This window comes from Mustelus asterias, chromosome 2, assembly GCF_964213995.1.
Source record: "Mustelus asterias chromosome 2, sMusAst1.hap1.1, whole genome shotgun sequence".
NCBI classification, from domain to species: domain Eukaryota; kingdom Metazoa; phylum Chordata; class Chondrichthyes; order Carcharhiniformes; family Triakidae; genus Mustelus; species Mustelus asterias.
The window spans coordinates 33,647,935-33,668,849 of record NC_135802.1 but is presented as its reverse complement, the minus strand read 5'-3'; the positions used below and the strand labels follow the sequence as shown (position 1 = coordinate 33,668,849).

General features: G+C 43.0%; 1 protein-coding gene across 14 annotated transcripts in view; it reads left to right on the top strand.

Annotated features, from left to right (window-relative positions):
• Positions 1-20,915, top strand: part of LOC144506712 (cAMP-responsive element modulator) — a 132,192-nt gene that overhangs the window by 100,573 nt on the left and 10,704 nt on the right. For all 14 annotated transcript variants that reach the window (XR_013499959.1, XM_078233108.1, XM_078233146.1 and 11 more), the window contains one exon: positions 17,105-17,261. Coding sequence is in view for 13 of the 14 variants with exons in the window: in XM_078233108.1 (XP_078089234.1) it covers positions 17,105-17,261 (157 nt within the window). In the remaining variant the exon portion in view is untranslated. The remainder of the gene's footprint in view (positions 1-17,104; positions 17,262-20,915) is intronic.

Sequence of the window (20,915 nt, the reverse complement as noted above, 5' to 3'; positions counted from 1 at the left end):
TCTCCTCATTAATTACAAATGCAGAGGCTTCTGTGTCCACCTCCCTCTTTATTTGTTTTCAATCAACTATAGTATAGATCAGCCCCGCTCACCCCTCACTCACATTAAGCATATTGGAAGAATTTTCCTCTGCCTGTTCTGAGCTTTTCAGGTAATGTGACCTGATGACTGAGGCTTTTTCAAGTTTGAATTTCCCTACTCAGCCTTCGATTTGCTCTTAGCACCCCTACAGTTCTTAGCTAAATGACCCTTTTTGACGAACAACATCCATAAATTTGTAATGTTTCACATAGTGTGTCCCTCCATGCCTGAAACATTCCACTGCTTTAACTTTCTTGCTTGCAGCTTTGTTACTTGATGCATTAGAGCTGCCTGTGCACTGCCATTGCCCTTTTGAATATATTTTGCATTGCTTGCAGCCATTTCCATGCCCTGAGAAATTTCTAGCACCTTCTTGAAAGTTATTGTGGCTTCTCCCAACCAATTATTCTGAATTCTGACCTCATTAATGCCACTGACTAGTCTGTCCAGGAGTGTGTCCTCCAACACTGCTCCAAACTCACAATGTTCAGAGAATTGTCTTAATTCAGCAACAAAATCTTCGGAAAATGACTATGGAACTTGAACCACTGGACAATTACTGAGGGCTTAGGATTGTGGTGATTCTGAGTGAGTACAACTTCCCTTAGTTTCCATAGTATTGCTAAATTCCTCACTGGGTTGTAAGTCGTTGTTCCATACACACTGAAGAGAATTGAGTGCTTTTTAGCTTTACCTGCAATCCCATATACCAAGAAAGTGTCCCAACCTTTCCACATATTGAGTCCAGTCCCCATTCCCTTCCACAAACTTGCTGCTAGTCTGGAATATAGTTATGGTGCTGCTAACCTGTTTTTTGTTGGTAAAGTCACGAACCTGCTGATCGGTGTCCTTGACCACCACTTATGTTGCAAATGGACTACTCACTGTGCAAATCTTCATAGTGCCATGCTGAAGATTGAATTCTTCTTCTTCCTTTTATTTTATTGTTTTCTCCTTGTCACCAAAAACGTGGTAACTTGGTCAAAAAAAGGTAGACTAACGCGTTGTGATATCAATCTTCTTTACGTATAAAAATATCAAAATACAGTACTGCATGGTGTCAGACTGGAGGCAGCTAGTTATACAGCTCCCTCATAGTAAGAATGGACCCGCGAAAGCCCATGCTACCAATGATAAAAGTTGCTCATGCTCATACCTGCTAAAGACATCAGTACATACATTCAACTAGGAAGATGTTTACTGTAACACTAGAGCAGGAACAATTTAGAGGTGGTAAAGCGGTTGAGAGGGGAGGGTACTGTAGTAGAATCAGAATCATCTCTCTATCCTGTTTTCAAATGATGTCGCCAAGGGGCAGCATATAGATGAGAAGAGGGGTTTAAGGATATATCCTTGGAGAATTGCATTCCAATTTAAATGATTCATTTTCCTATAACTGATTTGTCTTATTGCAAAGTTTCATGAGCTTTTCACTGACTTGATGTATCGTTACTTGAGGCAAGACAGTGAGAGGAAAATATAGACAGTTTTATTTCAGGGCTGTGGTAATGATACTTTGAAGCTGAAAGCAAAGATGTCTTCCAATGATCTTTCTGTCCATGTGAAGAAATATTTTTGTCCATTAAGCATGTCAGGTTTAGATCAAGGACCCATGAAGAACAGCTGTGCCCAAACTATATGTTGCCACAAAATAACCTCAATGCATTAATATATTGCTCGATTAGTCTGCACAAATCTCTTCAGTTACGATAAAAGCAAAATACTGCGGATGCTGGAATCCAAAACAAAAACAGAAAATTCTGGAAAATCTCAACAGGTCGGACACCATCTGTGGAGAGAGAATAGAGCCAATGTTTCGAGTCTGGATGACCCTTTGTCATAGGGAGATGGTTAGGTTTTCTCTTGTTGACGATCATAGAATGGTTGCTGCGTGGAAGGAAAACATTCAACCAATCATGTCCATGCCAGCTTGCTGGAAGAACAATTCACCTCACCCAATCCCCTGCCTTTTTCCTGCAGCAGCTCTGCAAATGATTTCTGTTCACAGAATTATGCAATTCACTTTTGAAAGCCTCAATTGTATCTGTCTCCACCAAAAAAGAGCTTTTTTCCTTTTGCATCTATTGCATCATTTGTCAGTCACCTTAAATTAGTGTCCTCTCATTTTTGACCCTTCCTCCAATAAGAACATTTTTGCCCCCTCGTGATTTTGTAAGCCTCTATCAAATTTCTTCAATCATTTATTTTCCAAGGAGAACAGCCCCAGCTTCTCAATCTATCCACATAGCTGAGGTTCCTCATCCCTGGAAACATTCTCGTGAATCTTTGGGCACAATATGCCAGTCTAGGTGAAACTGGTGTTCACAGGTTCATCATTTCTTCCTTATAGGTCAATGCCTGACACTTAAGTGGCATGAATGTCATGTTACTTGTCATTTACCACCCAAAGTTTGAACGTTGTCCATGTCTTGCTGCGTTCAAAAATCTAATTGATGACAGGAAACTATCAAATGTTTGTTGTTGAAAAATAAAAGTATTTGCTTTCTGTGAATTGAATTTGTTGATCAGCAACTTGTATGCAAATTAGCTGTTACATTTCCTTTAACTTTATCTATATTTCATAAGTATTTAATTGACTGTAAAGCACTTTCTGATGTCCAGAGGCTGTAAAAGATACTGGCCGGAATTCTCTGACCTTGACCTATGAGACTGGAGGATTCTGGCCACGAGATGAATACATTTCTGTCTCGGGGTGTGGGATGGGGGCTACTTTTAGTCCACCCCCCAAATCAGTGGTAGAGAATCATTCGCTGAAGTTGGATGTTAAATTGCTAACTGACCCAACCTGCTGCAAATGCACCTATTCCCCATTTAACTGTGGAGGGTTTGTGGGTATCTGAGTAACCTGTTCCACAGAGTAAACCTGTTCATTACAATATATTAATGGGACTCCGTTCCTCATTGTGGAATCTGTTTAATTTAATGGCTGTAGGTTGGATTTCCCTGGACTCTAGAAGCCTTGATGTGGAGATGCCGGCGTTGGACTGGGGTAAACACAGTAAGAAGTTTAACAACACCAGGTTAAAGTCCAACAGGTTTATTTGGTAGCAAAAAAAAACTTGTGTGGCTTTTGCTACCAAATAAACCTGTTGGACTTTAACCTGGTGTTGTTAAACTTCTTACTCTAGAAGCCTGGCAGAGACAGGAGCTGGTAGATCCAGTGGATCTGTGCTTTTTGGGGTCGAGAGTTGCAGGAATGTTTACCGCAGCCCCTGGAGTAAATCATCTGGCAAGGCCCATTGACACCTTTGCGATTGGCCTCTCTCTCCTCAAATGGCCTCTTCACTGATTCCAATCACTGTGCCTGATCCACTTGCCAAGTTGAGTGCAATCTTGCACCATTCAGGACAAAGCTTGATTGGCACCCAACCTGCTGAGCCCCAATATTTTCTGACTGCTGGGGAGTGTCCCCAGCCATTCTGCTTTGTGGGTTTCTGCCACTAACTTTCCTTCCTAACAGTTAACCAAGCTCTCCATTTACTAACTGCTGGACAGAAAACAGTAAAACAATGATAAAGAGATTCTGCCATTAAACTTGGGGGCAATAATTTTGCTTTGCCTGTCACAAACGAGCACCTCCACTTCTTCTGCACTTCACTATAAATATCGGGCCAATGTGCCAGACATGCAGGTGAACATGTTAAATCCTGCAAAGTAACAAACAAGATGTTAGACAGGAAACGATAATTCTCCACCATCTCAGTTTGGAATGGCAAGAAGTTTGAAAATAAAGGCTGTTGTAATTGTTGAGTGCGCCTAGTTCTCGAACTTTGATAGTTTTGGTTTTGTTTTTGAATTATACCTGAGCGAGTCAATATAACACAACAGTCTCTTAACAGCTGATCCCATGAGTGAAAGAGAACAATTCTCAGAACAATACCTTAGCCGTTCTCTGTCTGTGAGCACAGGTTTTTGTAAGTTGCATGGGAGTTCTGTTTCTTTAAAGACTCTTTGTTTACTAATGGCCAACTAAAAGTGCATTAAGAATTATAAGATGAACTTGTGCACCAGATGAGGAAAATAAATGACCTTTCTAATTCTGCAAACCTGAAAGTTTATGGCTATTGGTAAGATCTCTCAATAACTTCAACTTGCAACTTGTAAGACAAAAATTGATCTTGCTTAATTTCATGTACGTACTGTTAATGTAAAGTATTTTTTTCTTTTAATCGTTTAAATTGTCATCTGCAATTGTAAAATTACTACACAACTCTAGAATTTCCTTTGAAATTTGTATTTTGTTTAAAATGAAGTTGCCTGACAGCACAAGCCTTCATCACCTAAAGAATTAACTGGTGTTCAATTAATTTGCTGGAGGGAATTAAAAATAATGGGGGATTTTGTATCCTCAACACTTTTCTGGCATTGCCCTCACTCTCAATGTTATTGCAGGTCCCAACTAAAGCATGCCTGGAGGCCTGCTACAAACTGGAATGTGTCAGGCCACTTTGTTTTTTCAGTGAGAGGTGTCCCTGAATGCTTGATATTTTTATTATTCACCTGCAGATCACCTGAGCATAGAACATTGTACAATACAGGAACAGGCTCTTTGGCCCACAGTGTTGTGCCGAACATGATGCCAAATTAAACTAATCCCTTCTGCCTGCCCTTGGTCCTTATTCCTTGCATATTCATGTGCTTATCTAAAAGCCCCTTAAATGCCCCTATTTTATTTGCCTCCACTTCCACCACCACCCCTGGCAGTGTGTTCCAAATACCCACCACTCTGTGTGTAAATAAACTTGCCCCTCACATCTTCTTTGAACTTTCCCCCTCTCACCTTAAGTGCATGCCCGCTAGCATTAGACATTTCAGCCAGAATTCTCCCAAAAAAGTTCTAAGTGTCAAATTCATGGAAAACTGGAGTAAATCACGCTGTTTTTTTCCAATAGGACTTCATACTAGCATCTTCCATAGTCTGTGCAATGCAGAGGCCACCAGCTTAAATATCATTAGATTTCAGGGGTGGGGCCTAATCCCGCCCGAGAAGCTGACAGTTCAGGGCCTCTGCGTATGCGCAGTGGCCTTGAACTGTCAGCCTGCCTCTTTGCTGGCCAGCTCGATCGCTTGCCAGCCTGGGACCCCTGCAGTGATGCCTCCCCAACTCCCCATGGACCGATCGCAGCCCCCCCCACGACCGAAATATTCGTGGGCCAGCCCTGAACCCCCTGTCCCAGACCACCCGACCTACTGCCACCCCCCCACCCCCCCCGTCAGCCAGCCCCGATCACTGGCCTCCCTCCTGCCCTGACCGGATCCCAATGCAGAGTGGCAGCGGGACCCCCACCGATTGCCCCCTATGCCCTGCTCCTCCTGGGCCCCGCTCCATGACAGGGAAGTGCCAAGGCACCCCCTGGGCATGGGCACTTTGCCCCTTGGGCAGTGCCATGGTCACAGGCTGGCACTGCCAGGGTGCCCATGCCCCGGGGACACCACCTCCCCGCCTCCTAACCCACTGAGGGGGTGGGGGGGCAATTGTCCCCCCTTCACTCCAGCGGGGTCGTCCTGCTAGTTCCCCGAAAGTGGGGGACTAGTCTGAACCCGCGGAGTGAAATACCCCTGGCGGGGTGGGAGATGATAGCGGGCCTGGAGAATTTAGTCCCGGGCCCGCTAATAGCATTTAAGTAGTATAAAGAACAAAGAAAATTACAGCACAGGAACAGGCCCTTCGACCCTCCAAGCCTGCACCAACTCTGCTGCCCGACTGAACTAAGACCCCCTACCCTTCCGGTACCATATCCCTCTATTCCCATCCTATTCATGTATTCGTCCAGATGCCCTTTAAAACTCACTATCGTATCTGCTTCCACTACCTCCCCTGGCAACGAGTTCCAGGAACCCACCACCCTCTGTAAAAAAACTTGCCTCGTACATCTCCTTTAAACCTTGCCCCTCGCTCCTTAAACCTATGCCCTCTAGTAATTGACTCTTCCACCCTGGGAAAAAGCTTCTGACTATCCACTCTGCCCATGCCCCTCATAATCTTGTAGACTTCTATCAGGTCGCCCCTCAACCTCCGTTGTTCCAGTGAGAACAAACGAAGTTTCTCCAACCTCTCCTCATAACTAATGACCTCCATACCAGACAACATCCTGGTAAATCTTTTCTGTACCCACTCCAAAGTCTCCACATCCTTCTGGTAGTGTGACGACCAAAATTGAACACTATATTCCAAGTGCACCCTAACTAAGGTTCTATAAAGCTGCAACATGACTTGCCAATTTTTTAACTCAATGCCCCGGCCAATAGAGGCAAACATGCCATATGCCTTCTTGACTACCTTCTCCACCTGCATTGCCACTTTCAGTGACCTGTGTACCTGTGCGCCCAGATCCCTTTGCCTATCAATACTCTTAAGGGTTCTGCCATTTACTGTATATTCCCTATCTTTATTAGACCTTCCAAAATACATTACCTCACACTTGTCCGGATTAAACTCCATCTGCCATCTCTCCGCCCAAGCCCCCGACCTATCTATATTCTGCTGTATCCTCTGATGGTCCTATCGCTATCCGCAAATCCACCAACCTTTGTGTTGTTCCGAAAACTTACTAATCAATCCAGTTATATTTTCCTCAATCATTTATAAATATATTATGAACAGCAAAGGTCCCAGCACTGATCCCTGAGGAACGCCATTTGTCAAGCTCTCCATTCAGAAACACACCCTTCCACTGCTACCCTCTGTCTTCTATGACCAAGCCAGTTCTGTATCCACCTTGCCAGCTCACCTCTGATCCAATGCGACTTCACCTTCTGCACCAGTCTGCCATGAGGGACCTTGTCAAAGGCCTTACTGAAGTCCATGTAGACAACATTCACTGCCCTACCCTCATCAATCATCTTCGTCACTTCCTCAAAGTATAAATAGAATGTTAAATCCTATTTAAGTGCTACCCGCCTCGCAGCCGATTTACGGCACCACCGGACATCCAGGCCTGGGAGACACAAGCGTGGCACAAACGCTTGCGGGAATCTCGGGATTCTCCCGGCCCACTGCACTAAAACATTAGCGCTGCAGGATGGGAGAATTCCCCCGTTCAAATCTTTGAAAAAGATTCTGACTGTCAACCCTATCTATGCTTCTCATAATTTTATAGACTTTTATCAGATCTCCCCCCAGCCTCTGCCGCTTCAGAGAAAGCAACCCTAGTTCATGCAGCCTCTCCTTTATAGGTCACACCCTCGAATCCAGGCAGCATCCTGGTGAACCTCTTCTGCAGCATCTCCATAGCCTCCACATCCTTCCTGTAATGTAGCGACCAGAATTGTACACAATACTCTTAAATGCGGCCTAATCAAAGTTTTATAAAGTTGCAACATGACATCCTGACTCTTGTACTCAATGCCCTGACCAATAAAGGCAAGTGTGCCATAGGCTTTCTTTACCACCCTGTCTACTTGTGTGGCCACTTTCAGGGAGCTATGGACTTGAACCCCAAGATCCCTCTGTAAATCAGTGCCGTTCAGCTTCCTGCCATTAACTGTATACTTACCCTTAATGTTTGATCTCCCAAAGTGCAGCACCTCACACTTGCCTGGATTAAACTCCATCTGCCATTTCTCCGCCCATATCTGCAACTGATCTATATCTCGCTGTATCCTTTGACAACCTTCTGCACTATCCACAACTCCACTTCTCATTATATCGTCTGCAGCCACCACCACCCCTACCACTGCTCCCTGCTCTTCCCATCACTGTTCTGTCCATGCTCTTCCAGTCAGAGAAGCCAGCTTATCATTGGACAAATTTGCCTGCCGCGGATCCCCTAGGAAGCTCCAGCGGAAACCCAGGTGGGCCATGCACCCCAGTTTGGGAATGCCTGCTGTAAATTGTACAATCTGCAGCTGTAGTGGGCAGGTGGTAAACTGCTTTATCTGAATGGTGTCAGAGTGTGAACAGTGTTATAGCTGTAACTATCAACGTGAGTGGTGAATATTTTATTTCATAGCCAACTTGTACCTTCTGGTGCAGTAATTTTTGAGAAGAGGTGAGTCACACATTGCACAATACCCAATCTCTTCCTTGATATTGAGGCTGTGGTGTTCATTTTGGCTGGTCCACTCAATTTTCTGGTCAAGAGACCCCCCCAAGTTGTTTGTGAAGGAGTCAGTGGTCGTGGTGCTGTTGAAGATCACATGAAGATTATTGGGCCTTCTCCTTGAAGTCGGCATTACCTTGCAGTTCTGTGACACAAATGTTGTCTTCCATTTTGTAGCCCAAACCTGGATATTGTTGAAGTTTTCTGTCGACTGGCATGCCCTACATTTTTGGTGAATATGTGAAAAGAGCTAGACACTTGACACTTTCCACTGTCACCAGCTTCTTTTAGGGTCAGGTATGATTCCAGGCACCACCACCAGCTGGGGTTGGATATGATTCCAGACACAGAAGACATTCAATTTTGCTGAGTCTCATTAGTTTCACATCAACATAGAAACATAGAAGATAGGAGCAGGAGGAGGCCATTTGGCTCTTTGAGCCTGCTCCGCCATTCATGACGATCATCGCTGATCATCCAATTCAATAGCCTAATCCTGCTTTCTCCCCATAACTTTTGATCCCATTCGCCCCAAGTGCTATATCCTGCCGCCTCTTGAATACATTCAATGTTTTGGCATCAACTACTTCCTGTGGTAATGAATTCCACAGGCTCACCACTCTTTGGGTGAAGAAATGTCTCCTCACCTCCATCCTAAATGGTCTACCCTGAATCCTCAGACTGTGATCCCTGGTTCTAGACTCCCCACCCTCGGGAATATCCTCCCTGTCTACCCTGCGTCTACCCTGTCGAGTCCTGTTAGAATTTTATAAATCTCTACAAGATCCCTCCTTGTTCGTCTGAACTCCAGCGCAAACAATCCAAACCTAGTCAATCTCTCCTCATACATCAGTCCCGCCATCCCCGGAATCAGTTAACTGCTGCCTTGATTTTTAGGGCCTTTACTCTCCTCTGGTATTCAGTTCTTGTATCCGTGTCCTTTTGATTTCTCTAGCATGTTGGTGCATAATTTGGGAGGATAGCTGAATGTAGCAATGAGGGAATGTCAGAGTTGCTGTCCTTCAGATGAGATTTTAAACCATGAATGGACTTGTCTGTATGTTTAGGTGGATGTTAAAGATCCCATGGCACTATTCATGGACGAACAGAGCTTTTCTTGGATTCCAATCAACATTGAGGGAACAATCAGTAATGTCAAAATTAAATCGATCCATTCATCTCATTGCTGTTGGTGAGCCTTGCAACAAGCAGAACCCATAATAACAGTGACTGCACTTCAAAGCAATTAGTTTGATGTGAAGTGGTTTCTAAATTTCTGAGAGATGCTTTATGTTATTTTTCCCTCCTAACAGTATAAATTTCACAATCCTCAAATTGATTAGACAATCTTATTGTATCTTGCTCTTCTCTTCAAACACTATTGTGGAATTGCATGGATTGTGACTTCCAAGATCTGCCATGGTGTTTTGATTTTCTGTCTCACTGCTTTCCAGGTTTGCACTATGATGTATTTTAGAAAATACTCCTAACTGGATTTTCTGACTGGATCTAGTTCCAGGCTGTTATACAGATGTGCTTATTAAGGAAACTGAGCTAAATTCCTGTGTGTCACTGTAGTCCAGCTGGTCACAGTTCTTCCCATGTGTCTGGACATGCACACCTAATAGGATGTGTAAAATTTTGAAACTCAAATTCCTCTGTTCCATTTTTTAACAGATGTTTCTTGTCTAAGTCAATGGATTTGTTTGATTCCTTGAAAGATTGTGATTTGACAATTATATACATATATAAGAATTATTCTGAGCAAATAAAATTGACCCAGCATATGAAGTACATTAATTTTACTCTCATAAAAAGAAACATATACATTTCAAGGCATCTGAATAATTAATTCCACACAAACCTGATAAATCCGGGATTATTCTTAATCTCAGGATATTTAAACCCTTTTTCTTGATCACCATTCTACAGTTCAAGAACAGGAATTTTAAATAAATATATTTTTATTTGTCAAATACATGGAAACGTGGTAACCTCCACATTTTGGTGGAGGTTAGAAATAACATGGGAAAGTAGTTCCAGGTGGCTGTAGTTTATGGCCTTCTGACAACAGGTACTCTGGCGGATAGGATATAAACTAAGAAACATTGGGCTTGTAAGAAAAGAACTGCAATAATTGTGGCCCATTTTCACCATCTTAAAGATGGACATATCAAATTGGCAAGGTAGCTTGGAGGCTGAGTTTATAGGGTGTATCTGAGACAGTTTCTTTGAGGAATAAGTTCCAAAACCAATCGGGGAAAAATCAGGCTGTTTTAGACCGTGTAATGTGTAATGAAGCAGAGTTAATTACTGACCTCATAGTAAAGGATCGTCTAGATAGGAGCTATCATAGCTTGATAGAATTTCACATTCAGTTTGAGGTTGAGAAATTTGGGTCTGAAACTAGAGTCTTCAACTTAAATAATGGAAATTACAAGGGTATGAAACAAAGGTTCATTGGTAAGATAGTGGAGAAGCAATGGCAGGCATTTAAGGAGATATTTCATAACTGTCCACTGAGCGTTATGAAATATTTCCTTAAATCCCATTGAGAAAGAAAGCAACTGAAATGTTTCCGGCTGTATCAACTATCTGATCTTCTGCACCAATAGTTGGAATATAAGTAGTAGGTAAAATTTTCTCTAAAGTTTCATGCAATGAAGAATGCTTACTTTGATATTTGAGAAATTTGACATCACTCATGATGAAGCAGTCTATTTGATCTGCATTCCTGACAGTGAACTCAGAATCCATACTTTAACAGCACTTCCCAGCTACAAAACCTTGATCACCAAGAATAAGAATAAGAGTAGCAATGACATGGGAAACACCACTTCTTGCAAGTTATCCTCAACGTCACGCTCCATCTTGACTTGGACATGCACTGCTATTCCTTTGTTGTCATTGGACCAATATTCCGGAATTCCCCCTGTAAAACCATTGTGGGAGCATCAATACCACAAACCACTATCAGCACCTCGCAGTAACTAGGGATGGGAAATGAAAGCACTATTGCTAATTTCCCACATCCAAAGAGGAAATTTGTAAAAGAGCCGAGCACAGATCCAGCTTAGGGGAATATCAGGAAGGGACTTAAAATTGCCTTTTTATCGTTTGATGTATTCTAAATGTTACGCAATGTTACACAAGCTTCAAAATTGATAGTTGGTTTCAAAACCTTTTTTTATGCAGATTCATTATTTTTAATATTTTCCCCGTTGCCTTAAGTAGATGGACAGTAAAAGTAAAGAGCTGCTTCTCTGTATTATATACACCTATTTAATTATGCAAGTAAACAGGAAAGGTGGAATTACAAATTTATTTTATCTACCTGCTTTGACTAAGGAAATCATTTCATTTATTTTCCAGCAGTGAAACAAAACTACTGTACCATCTCTGGAGAAATCCCTTTCATATTTCTATCCAAATTTTCTCACTAGAAATGTAAACTACTTTTATCAGTTAGACATTCCCTACATTGATACAACTGTGTGTGTTGCGCATGCGGTGCGTGCATGTGTCCAGAAATGTACATGCACGAAACATCAACTGCACATCACCTGTAGAAATAATTAATTGAGCATGTATCCATTTACAATCAGGCATGACATCTTTAAAGGCAATGGGTAGATTTTCCAACCTTGCCATGCCGTTATTAGATCACGCAGATGCCAGAGAATGACGTGAGCCTGAAATTTTGTGTCACAAAACAGTTTGCAATTTTTCCAGCCCCCTTTTAATGGTATAAACCAGTTCGTGCCCATTCTGGCCCAGAAAGGGCGTGAGGTTGATTAGCATGAGATTGACTGCATTTCAATCTCATTAGCGAATTTGGCACACAACAAACCCACCTCCCAAAATGTACCCTCCTTTCCAGCGCGACGTCACAAGGACACAAATCACTACTGCTGCTTTAAAGTGTGACTCAGGCACAAGGTTGCGAGAGCGAGCGAGGTGGCGAGTACCGCTGTGCAACAACCTCAAAGGTGCAAGAGGGTGGCTCAGCTGCAGCCATGGGGCGGGGTCCACCATGGACACAGAGTTTTTGGCAGGTTCAGCCTGAGCTGAGGGTCCACAGGTTGGGGGTCACCGTTGGTTTGTGGTCGTGTGGCAAGCATTCTCCCTGTTTGCTTAAAGAACCTCCGAGGGGTGGCAGAGGTCGAGGTCAAATCCCACAAAAGTTGTACCCTCCATTCTGCCGCTTTTCAGCTGGAAAGGCTCCGTGCTTTACACGGAGATTCCATCCCAGGCCCCTTTAACACAAGCACCTGGCAACTGTTACCCAACCAAGGAGATCAGCAGGTGTTAACACAACGCTGCACACTCACTGTATGAACTCTGTGGTGCTCCCTACCATGGTCGCCTGTTGCATGGAAATCAGGTGGGTGCTTCCCTATCATTTGTCTGAACTGCACTCCATGTCAGGAAGCTAGTTTGCATTGAATGTCCAGGTGAGTACACACAGGTTTATACTGTAAGTGTTCCCCAATGAGGACCTCCTCACAGCTACCCTTATGCTCTACATGAGTGCCAGAGCACTGAGCCCAGTCTGCCTCATGCCACCGCCATTGATCTGTGGTATCAGAGGTCCGTATCCAGGGGAACAGCTCTGCATGGCACACCAGCGATCACGCAACTGCACTGGGGGTGCAGAAGGTATTGTGCGGCATCATGTGAAGGGAGGGTGCAGCTCTGTGGGACACCATTGGGACCCTGAGAGAGCATAGACAGTGCCCATGGTTGCTGAGGCGATGATGTGGTAACGGTCAGCATCCAATCAAGGTGGCACATGGCATCGGGGTTGGCTAAGGTTGACAAGAGTTCAGAAGCATGGGGACTTGGGGTGCTGGGAGGGATTGAGGGCTCCGGGATGGATAACCTGACTGATTGTCTCTCACTTTCTACTGCTCTGGATGACATCCAGACTCAACGTTGGCTCTATTCTCTCTCCACGGATGCTGTCAGACCTGCTGAGATTTTCCAGCATTTTCTGTTTTTGTTTCAGATTCCAGCATCCGCAGTATTTTGCCTTTATCTTAGTGTTTATTCACTGCCACTCCTCTTCCAGAAATGCGTACCCTGTAGAAGTACTGCTCTTCTCTGTCTCTCTTACCCTATCCACCTTCAATGCTTTCTATTTCCTTCCTGTTCTTCAACAAGGTATTTACCAAAACACAGTTTCACACCCAGAGCTCTGACAAAGGGTCATTCAGACTCGAAACCTTGGCTGTATTCTCAGATGCTGTAAGAGTTTTAACAATACCAGGTTAAAGTCCAACAAGTTTATTTGGTAGCAAATACCATTAGCTTACTGTGTTCACCCCAGTCCAACGCCGGCAACTCCACATCATTCTCAGATGCTGTCAGGCCTGCTGAGAATTTCCAGCATTTTCAGTTTTTGTTTCAAATTCCAGCATCCACAGTATTTTGCCTTCATCTTATATGAATTTTGGATAGTTGTTGCTGCCATTGTGGTCGACAAATGTTGCTGCCCACTGCAAGGCCAATCCAGGCCGGAGGCCGCAACAAGACTTCAGGAGGCTGCTGGTCTGGGTCAGGACCTGGTGGTATATTGGCCTGAGGGGAGGGCAAAACAGTAAGAAGTCTCACAACACCAGGTTAAAGTCCAACATCGATGGTCGTCATGATGTGGAGAGCAAAAGACAGCAGAGGTGGAGACACAGCTGTACAGGACATGCATGTTCTACCATGAGCTGCCAGATGCTATATTCGTCATCCAGGAGGTCTTGGATGTCCTGTATGTCCGGCCAGGGCAGTACATCCATTTTGACCTAGGCCAGGCCCAACAAGGTGCCCAGGCTTTAGGCTTCGACGACATCAATGGAATGCCACAGGTGCTATGTACGGCATGCACATCGCCCTGCAGCCCTGTGGAATCAGGAGTATCTTTCATAAATTCAACTCTAGTGTGTGACCACCTTGCTAGCATCCTGAGGTGTGGTTACATCCTGGGGCACTCGGACATCCCCGGGGACCAGCCTGGGCTGCCGGGATGGCTTGTGGGAAACAAGAGCTACCTGGTGTGGTCATGACTGATGACGTGAGTGCGGAGGCATGAGAATGGAGTGGAGAGCCAGTGGGGGTGGGGGGCTCGTGTGGGGGCTGGGGAGGGATGAGGAGTGGTATGATGGGGTGCTATATGGGAGAGATATGAGGGGAGGGGTCATGCACTGGTGGGTCATGACGACAGTCATGATGGGATGGCCATATCAGGAGTCATGATAGGAGGGCATGTCGGGGGTCAGGCATGTGGGCCCATCGGAAGGGTCCTGATGCTCCGATGCTGGCGGTCTGTGCTGGGATCAGCGCAATCTGCAACAGGCTCAATGAGATCAGAGAATCGTCTCTTTTAAGGTTGATTTCCAATCTCCATGCTTGAAGAAGTTTCCTGTTTCCTCCCAAACTATGCTTTCACTTGGACATCTTCTGAGCAACCAATAAGGATCTAGTTCCAGGGTTTCAGAATCACAATAATTGTTATGGCGTAGAAGGAGACCATTCAGCCCATCATGCCTCTCCAAATGAGCATTATGAATACTATTCTTCTGACTTTTCCCTGCACCTGCACTGTGAGATCAGGGCTCCCTTGCGAAACGGCACCTGACTGTTCAGTCGCCATCTACCACGTTTCTAAACAAAAAATTAAATTAAGGATCTATCAAACCAGGTTCCACCCTGGGATCTGACCTGTCCAGTAGTAACATCAGCTGGGATCATAATGTTTTAAATGTGGGTTAATCATGGAGGTTGGCTCTTTCAATTGACAGTCCTAACATATTTATAAAGATATATAATTACGTTGATGAACTGGCATAGAACTTGTACTTTAATTTACAGCAGATTTTCCCTGACTTCATTGTTTTGAACAATTTCCAACAGGTTATGCTATTTAATTTCACAATTTATATCAAAAATGGAGGTGAAATCCCTGTAATATCGGTCACTGTGCATCATGACATAGGAGCAATGGACTTGGGATACTCAAAGCAAATACAAAGGACCAAATTTTCCATTGCTCAGACAGGCACGCATCTGACCTGGAAGTACATGGAAGTGCACAAGAAGACTGGGTGTGTGAAACCTAGTTCTACTCACTTCTCCTATAACATTTTTCTGAATCCTGAGCCACCTTTGTCCTAAACACAGTATCAAAATCACCCTAGTCAGTCATCAGTCACATTCTTTGGGACTGCTTTCATGTGGCATGTTATCTTTCCTTGTCCTTCTTCACTTCTCTGCAGACACAATTTGCCACTCCATCTTCCATTGCTTCTCCATTGCCTTTAAGGGGATCGATTTCACTTAGTTTCAATTCTATATGTCCTGCTGTAAAAAGTGGACTTACATCATTTCACTAGCACTGTATCTCAGTGTTAACTCCAGAGTACCTGAAGGTTTCATCTTTTTCCAATATGCACACAGTACTATCTCAGCAATATTATCTGTGGACATAATCACTTTCTGCATGTAGGTTGATTGCAGCTTGTTTGCCTCTCCACCACTATCCTCAGCTAGCTCTGTTTGTTAGTCTATCTGTTTGGCATCAAATAGTAATGATTGTACAGTAGTACTACCACCAGTGAAATACAGAAAATGTATTCTTTTGCCATAAACTCCTACCATTATCCTGACTCTATATTTCTCTTCAGTAGCTCCCCCAAGATAGAGTCAGATGATGCGCATATACTCTGATTTGATCCTCAACTGAGTTCCAAACTCTGTATCCTATCTATCACTGAGATTTCTTTCCCCTTCACAACTCTGTCTGCTCTTAGTAGTAGTAGTAATGAACTTGTGTGTATGTATGCATCTATGTGTGTGTCTGTGCATGCGCCGGTGGGTATGTGGTGTGTATATTGCCTTCCACCTCCATTCTACACAAGCTTCAACTGATTCAGAACTTTGACACCCACACCAAATCCTGGTTGCCCATCACCTGTTTTTGGTGATTGCTAGTTTTCTATATTCTAATACTTAATTCAAAATCCGTGTTCCTGTATACAAAACCCTTTCTAGTCTCTCCTCACTTCACATTTGTAGCTTCTGCCATGTTGCACATTGTGCCCTTCAGCCTTTGATTTTGGCTTTGTGTGCATTTCAGTGACAGCACGTTCAGCTACCTCACCAATGCTCCGCATCATCTTCAGCTGCTACCTCACCAAAGCTCCATGGAACTCCTATAAATCTCTTGGGCATGTTTGTTTCATTTTCTGCCTTTGAAAGACCTCCTCTTGGTGACTGAGCTATCACCAAAGATGAGGGGTTTGACTTATGGAGGGAGATTGGCAGTTTAGGCCAATACTCCCTGCAGTTTAGAAGAATGAGAGGAGAGCTAATTGAGGTGTACAAGAGACATGGAGAGGATGTTTCCTCTTGTAGGGGAATCTAGGACAGTGAGTTTTAGGATAAGAGGTAGCAAATTTAAAACCGAGATGGGGATAAATTACTTCTCTCAAAGGGCTGTGAGTCTGTGGAATCACTACCCCAGGGCATGGTGGATGCTGGGACTTTGCATAAATTTAAGGGAGAGGTAGATAGATTTTTAATTAGTAAGGGTTTGAAGGGCTATGGTGAACAGTCAAATAAGTGGAGTTGAGGCTGAGATGAGATCAGCCGTTAAATGGTGGAGCAGTTTTGAGAGGCTAAATTGCCTATTCTTGTCTAAGTTCTTATGATTCTTATGACCGTTCCTAGATTTCTTCTCTGTGTAACCTCTCATGATACTTTAATCATGGTAAAGGTGCAATAGATCTGCATGTTGCTTCTGGTAATCTTGAGAACTGGTTTGCTGGTGAGGACATGTGGGGAGGAAAGATCTGGGCAAGAAATGGTATGGTGATTTATCTTTGAAAAGAATGTCAATAAATGTGTGTAAAATGAAGATTTAATTTGGCTATTGGCTTCATTCTAATTAAAATTAAACTTCTGTCCTGAAGCTGCCACGGGAGATATGCCAACTTATCAAATTCGAACCCCAACTACCACCTTACCTCAGGGTGTAGTGATGGCAACCTCACCCGGGACATTGCATAGTCCGCAACAGCTAGCAGAAGAGGCTACACGTAAACGGGAGCTCAGGCTAATGAAAAACAGGTAAGATTTCAGAAAATATGTAATATCAGTTGCATTGCACAATTTAAAAAAAAAATCTGTACTGGGAAGTATGTACTGAACTGAGAAATTGGGTATTTTAAATCATTAAACCAGTTTTGATGATACTTGATTTTGGAGCTTTATTCTTGGATCATTGATTTTACATTTGACTAAAACTAATCATCACAATAGATCTTATTTTCTGTTTTTTCTTTTATCCATTGTTGATTTCTGCCAATCACACCTACTCAAACCTGAGCTCTAGAATTTAGAGATTGCCAAAATCATTGGAATGGATGCCTGTCCTCATTGTATTGCCAAAACATCAGCTTGTCGTTATTCTCGTAGATTTCCCATTGCGCTTTCCTATTGGTTAGATCCATCCTGATGGGGTTTAGGGAAGATGGATATCCAATCCCAGTTCTCTTGAAAGAGCAAAGCCCTGAATCCAGCTCAGTAACGTCTGTTTCAACTTCTGCGTCAGTCGGACTTATTTGAGGAATTTTGGCCAAGCAACCTCTTTGATTTTATAGGTGACACTTGTAGTACTGAGGAGAAAACTTTGTAGTGAGTCAGTAGTTGATATGTAGGATGTAGAAGCAGTTTGGGTTGCGATAAAAAAATGATAAAAGCAAGAAGTCACTTGTGGGAATGGTGTACAGGCCCCTAATTCTAACTATATAGTCAGACAGAGTATGAAAGAAGAGATAGTGGGAACTTGCCAGAAAGGCATGACAATCAATATGGGGCATTTTAATGAAGATATAGATTAGAAAAATCAGATGGGTAAAACTAACTAGATGAAGAGTTCATAGAATGTTTTCAGAATAGTCTCTTAGAATTGCAGATTCGAGAGCCAAGGGCAGACTATAATAGACTTGGTATTGTGCAACAAGATAGGATTGATTGATTTGATTTAGTATTGTCACATGTACCAAGATACAGTGAAAAGTATTGTATTGTGTGCTATCCATACAAATCATACCATATATAGTTCGCAAAGAGTCAATTGATAACCTCATAGTGAAGACAATCATAGGTAGCAACGATCATATGACTGAATTTTACTCTCAGTTTGAGGGAGAGAAGAGTCATCTAAGATTAGTATTTTAAACTTAAATAAGGGTAATTATAAGGGCATGAAAGTGGAGCTGGATAGAGTGACCTGGCAAATGTGCTAAGGGATAGTTCAGTAACAGATATTTAAAGAGATATTTTAGAATACACATATACCCATGAGAAAGAAAAAAATTCAAGGTGGGAGCCTGGTTAACTAAAAAATTTAGAGACATTATTAAACTTAAGGAAAAAGCACATATTTGCGCAAAGACAAGTGGCAGATCAGAAGATTGGAAAGAATATAAAGAACATCAAAGAATGATAAAAAGATCGATGAGGAGAGAGTACGAGAGAAAGATAGCTATTAATATAAAGAGGGATAGTAAGAGTTTCTATAGAAAATTAAATAAGAAAAAAATTAATAAAGTGAATGTTGGTCAAATTCCGACTCAAGATGGCGCTGGAGCGAGGCGACTTCTTGCAAGCTATGCCCAGCGTACCTTCTAATTCCATCTTTTACTCTCGTTCTAAAAACTTCATTCTTTTACCTACCTTGCATTAAGTTAATCTTTCTCTACACCCTAGCTGTGACTAACACTATGTTCTGCACACTCTCATTTCCTTCTCTTGAATGATATGCTTTGTCTGTATAGCATGCAAGAAACAATACTTTTCACTGTATGCTAATACATGTGACAATAATAAATCAAATCAAATGACTCAGAAGAGGGGACTGATGGTATGGTTACTAAATTTGCTGATGACACAAGGATAGGTAGGAAAGTAAATAGTGAAAAGGATGTAAAAAGGTACATAGGTTAAGTTAGTGGACAAAAATCTGGCAAATGGAGTGTAATGTGAGCAAATGTGAAATTGTCCTTTTTGCCAGGAAGAATAAAGAAGAAACTTATTATCTAAATGGTGAGAGATTGCAATGCTCAGAAGTGCAGAGGGATCTGGGTGCCCTAGTGCATGAACCATAAAAGGCTAGTCTACAAGTACAATAGGTACTAGGAAGGCTAATAGAATGTTATCATTTATTGTGAGGGGAATTGATTACAAAAATAGTAAGGTTATGCTTCAATTGTACAGGGCATTGGTGAGACCACATCTGGAGTATTTATGTACAGTACTGGTCTCCTTATCTGAGAAAAGATGTTGATAAATTAAGAACAGTTCAGGGAAGGTTTATCAGACTAATCCCAGGAAGGAGTGGGCTGCCTTAGGAGGAAAGGTTGCAGAGGTTAAGTTTGTATCCAGTAGAGTTTAAAAGAGTAAGAGGCGACTTGATCGAAACCTTTTAAGATCCTGAGGTGTATTGACAGAATGAATGTGGAGCAGATGTTTCCTCTTGTCAGAGAACCTCGACCTAGGGGTCACTGTTTAAAAATAAGGGATCCTTCATTTGAGATGGAGATGAGAAGAATTTGAGGGCCGTGAATCTCTGGAACTCTCTTCCTCAAAAGGCAGTGGAAACAGAATATTTGTAAGGCAGCGCTAGATAGATTCTTGATTAACAATGGAATGAAAAGTTATTGGGGTAGGCAGGAATGCGCAGTTGAGATCACAATCAGATCAGCCATGATCCTATTGAATGATGGAGCATGCTCAAGTGGCCGAGTGGCCTACCCCGCTCCTAATTCGTACATTCATATGTTCATAGAATAGAATCATAGAATACCTACAGTGCAGAAGGAGGCCATTCGGCCCATTAAGTCTGCACTGATAACTGTCCGACCCAGGCCCTATCCTTGTAACCCCACGTATTTACCCTGCTAGTCCCCCTGACACTGAGGGGCAACTCACCATGGCCAATCCACCTAACCTGCACATCTTTGGGGTGTGGGAGGAAACTGGAGGAAACCCACGCAGACACGGGGAGAACATGCAAACTCGGGTGAGTGTGTCACCCGAGGCTGGATTCGACTCGGGTCCCTGGCGCTGTGAGGTAGCAGTGCTAACCGTTGTGCCACCATGCCGCCCCTAACCATATATTGGTTATCAAGTCCCTACTATTGACTCTTGAGTGAAGCCAGTGCAGGTTGTTGTTAGCTGAATAACCAAGCTGTTGATTGATACTATTGCCATACCCATTTATTTCAGTTCACATAGATTCATCCAGAACTTTACTGCCACCATTCTATTTGTAGAAAATCCTGCTTAGCTGACATTCCAATTCCTGCCAGCATTTATTGTCCATCCCTAGTCGCCCTTGAACTGAGTGGTTTGCTGGGCCATTTCAGAGGACAGTTGAGAGTCAACCACATTGCTGTGGCTCTGGAGTCACATGTTATAAAGATGGAAATAGGTGATTTGATTTGATTTATTATTGTCAGATGTCTTCGTATACAGTGAAAAGTATTGTTTCTTGCATGCTATACCAACAAAGTATACCGTTCATAGAGAAGAAAAGGAGAGACTGCAGAATGTAGTGTACAATCATAGCTAGGGTGTAGAGAAAGATCAACTTAGTGCGAGGTAGGTCCATTAAAAAGTCTGATGGCAGCAGGGAAGAAGCTGTTCTTGCGTTGGTTGTCATAGAGTCATAGAGTTTTACAGCATGGAAACAGGCCCTTTGGCCCAACTTGTCCATGC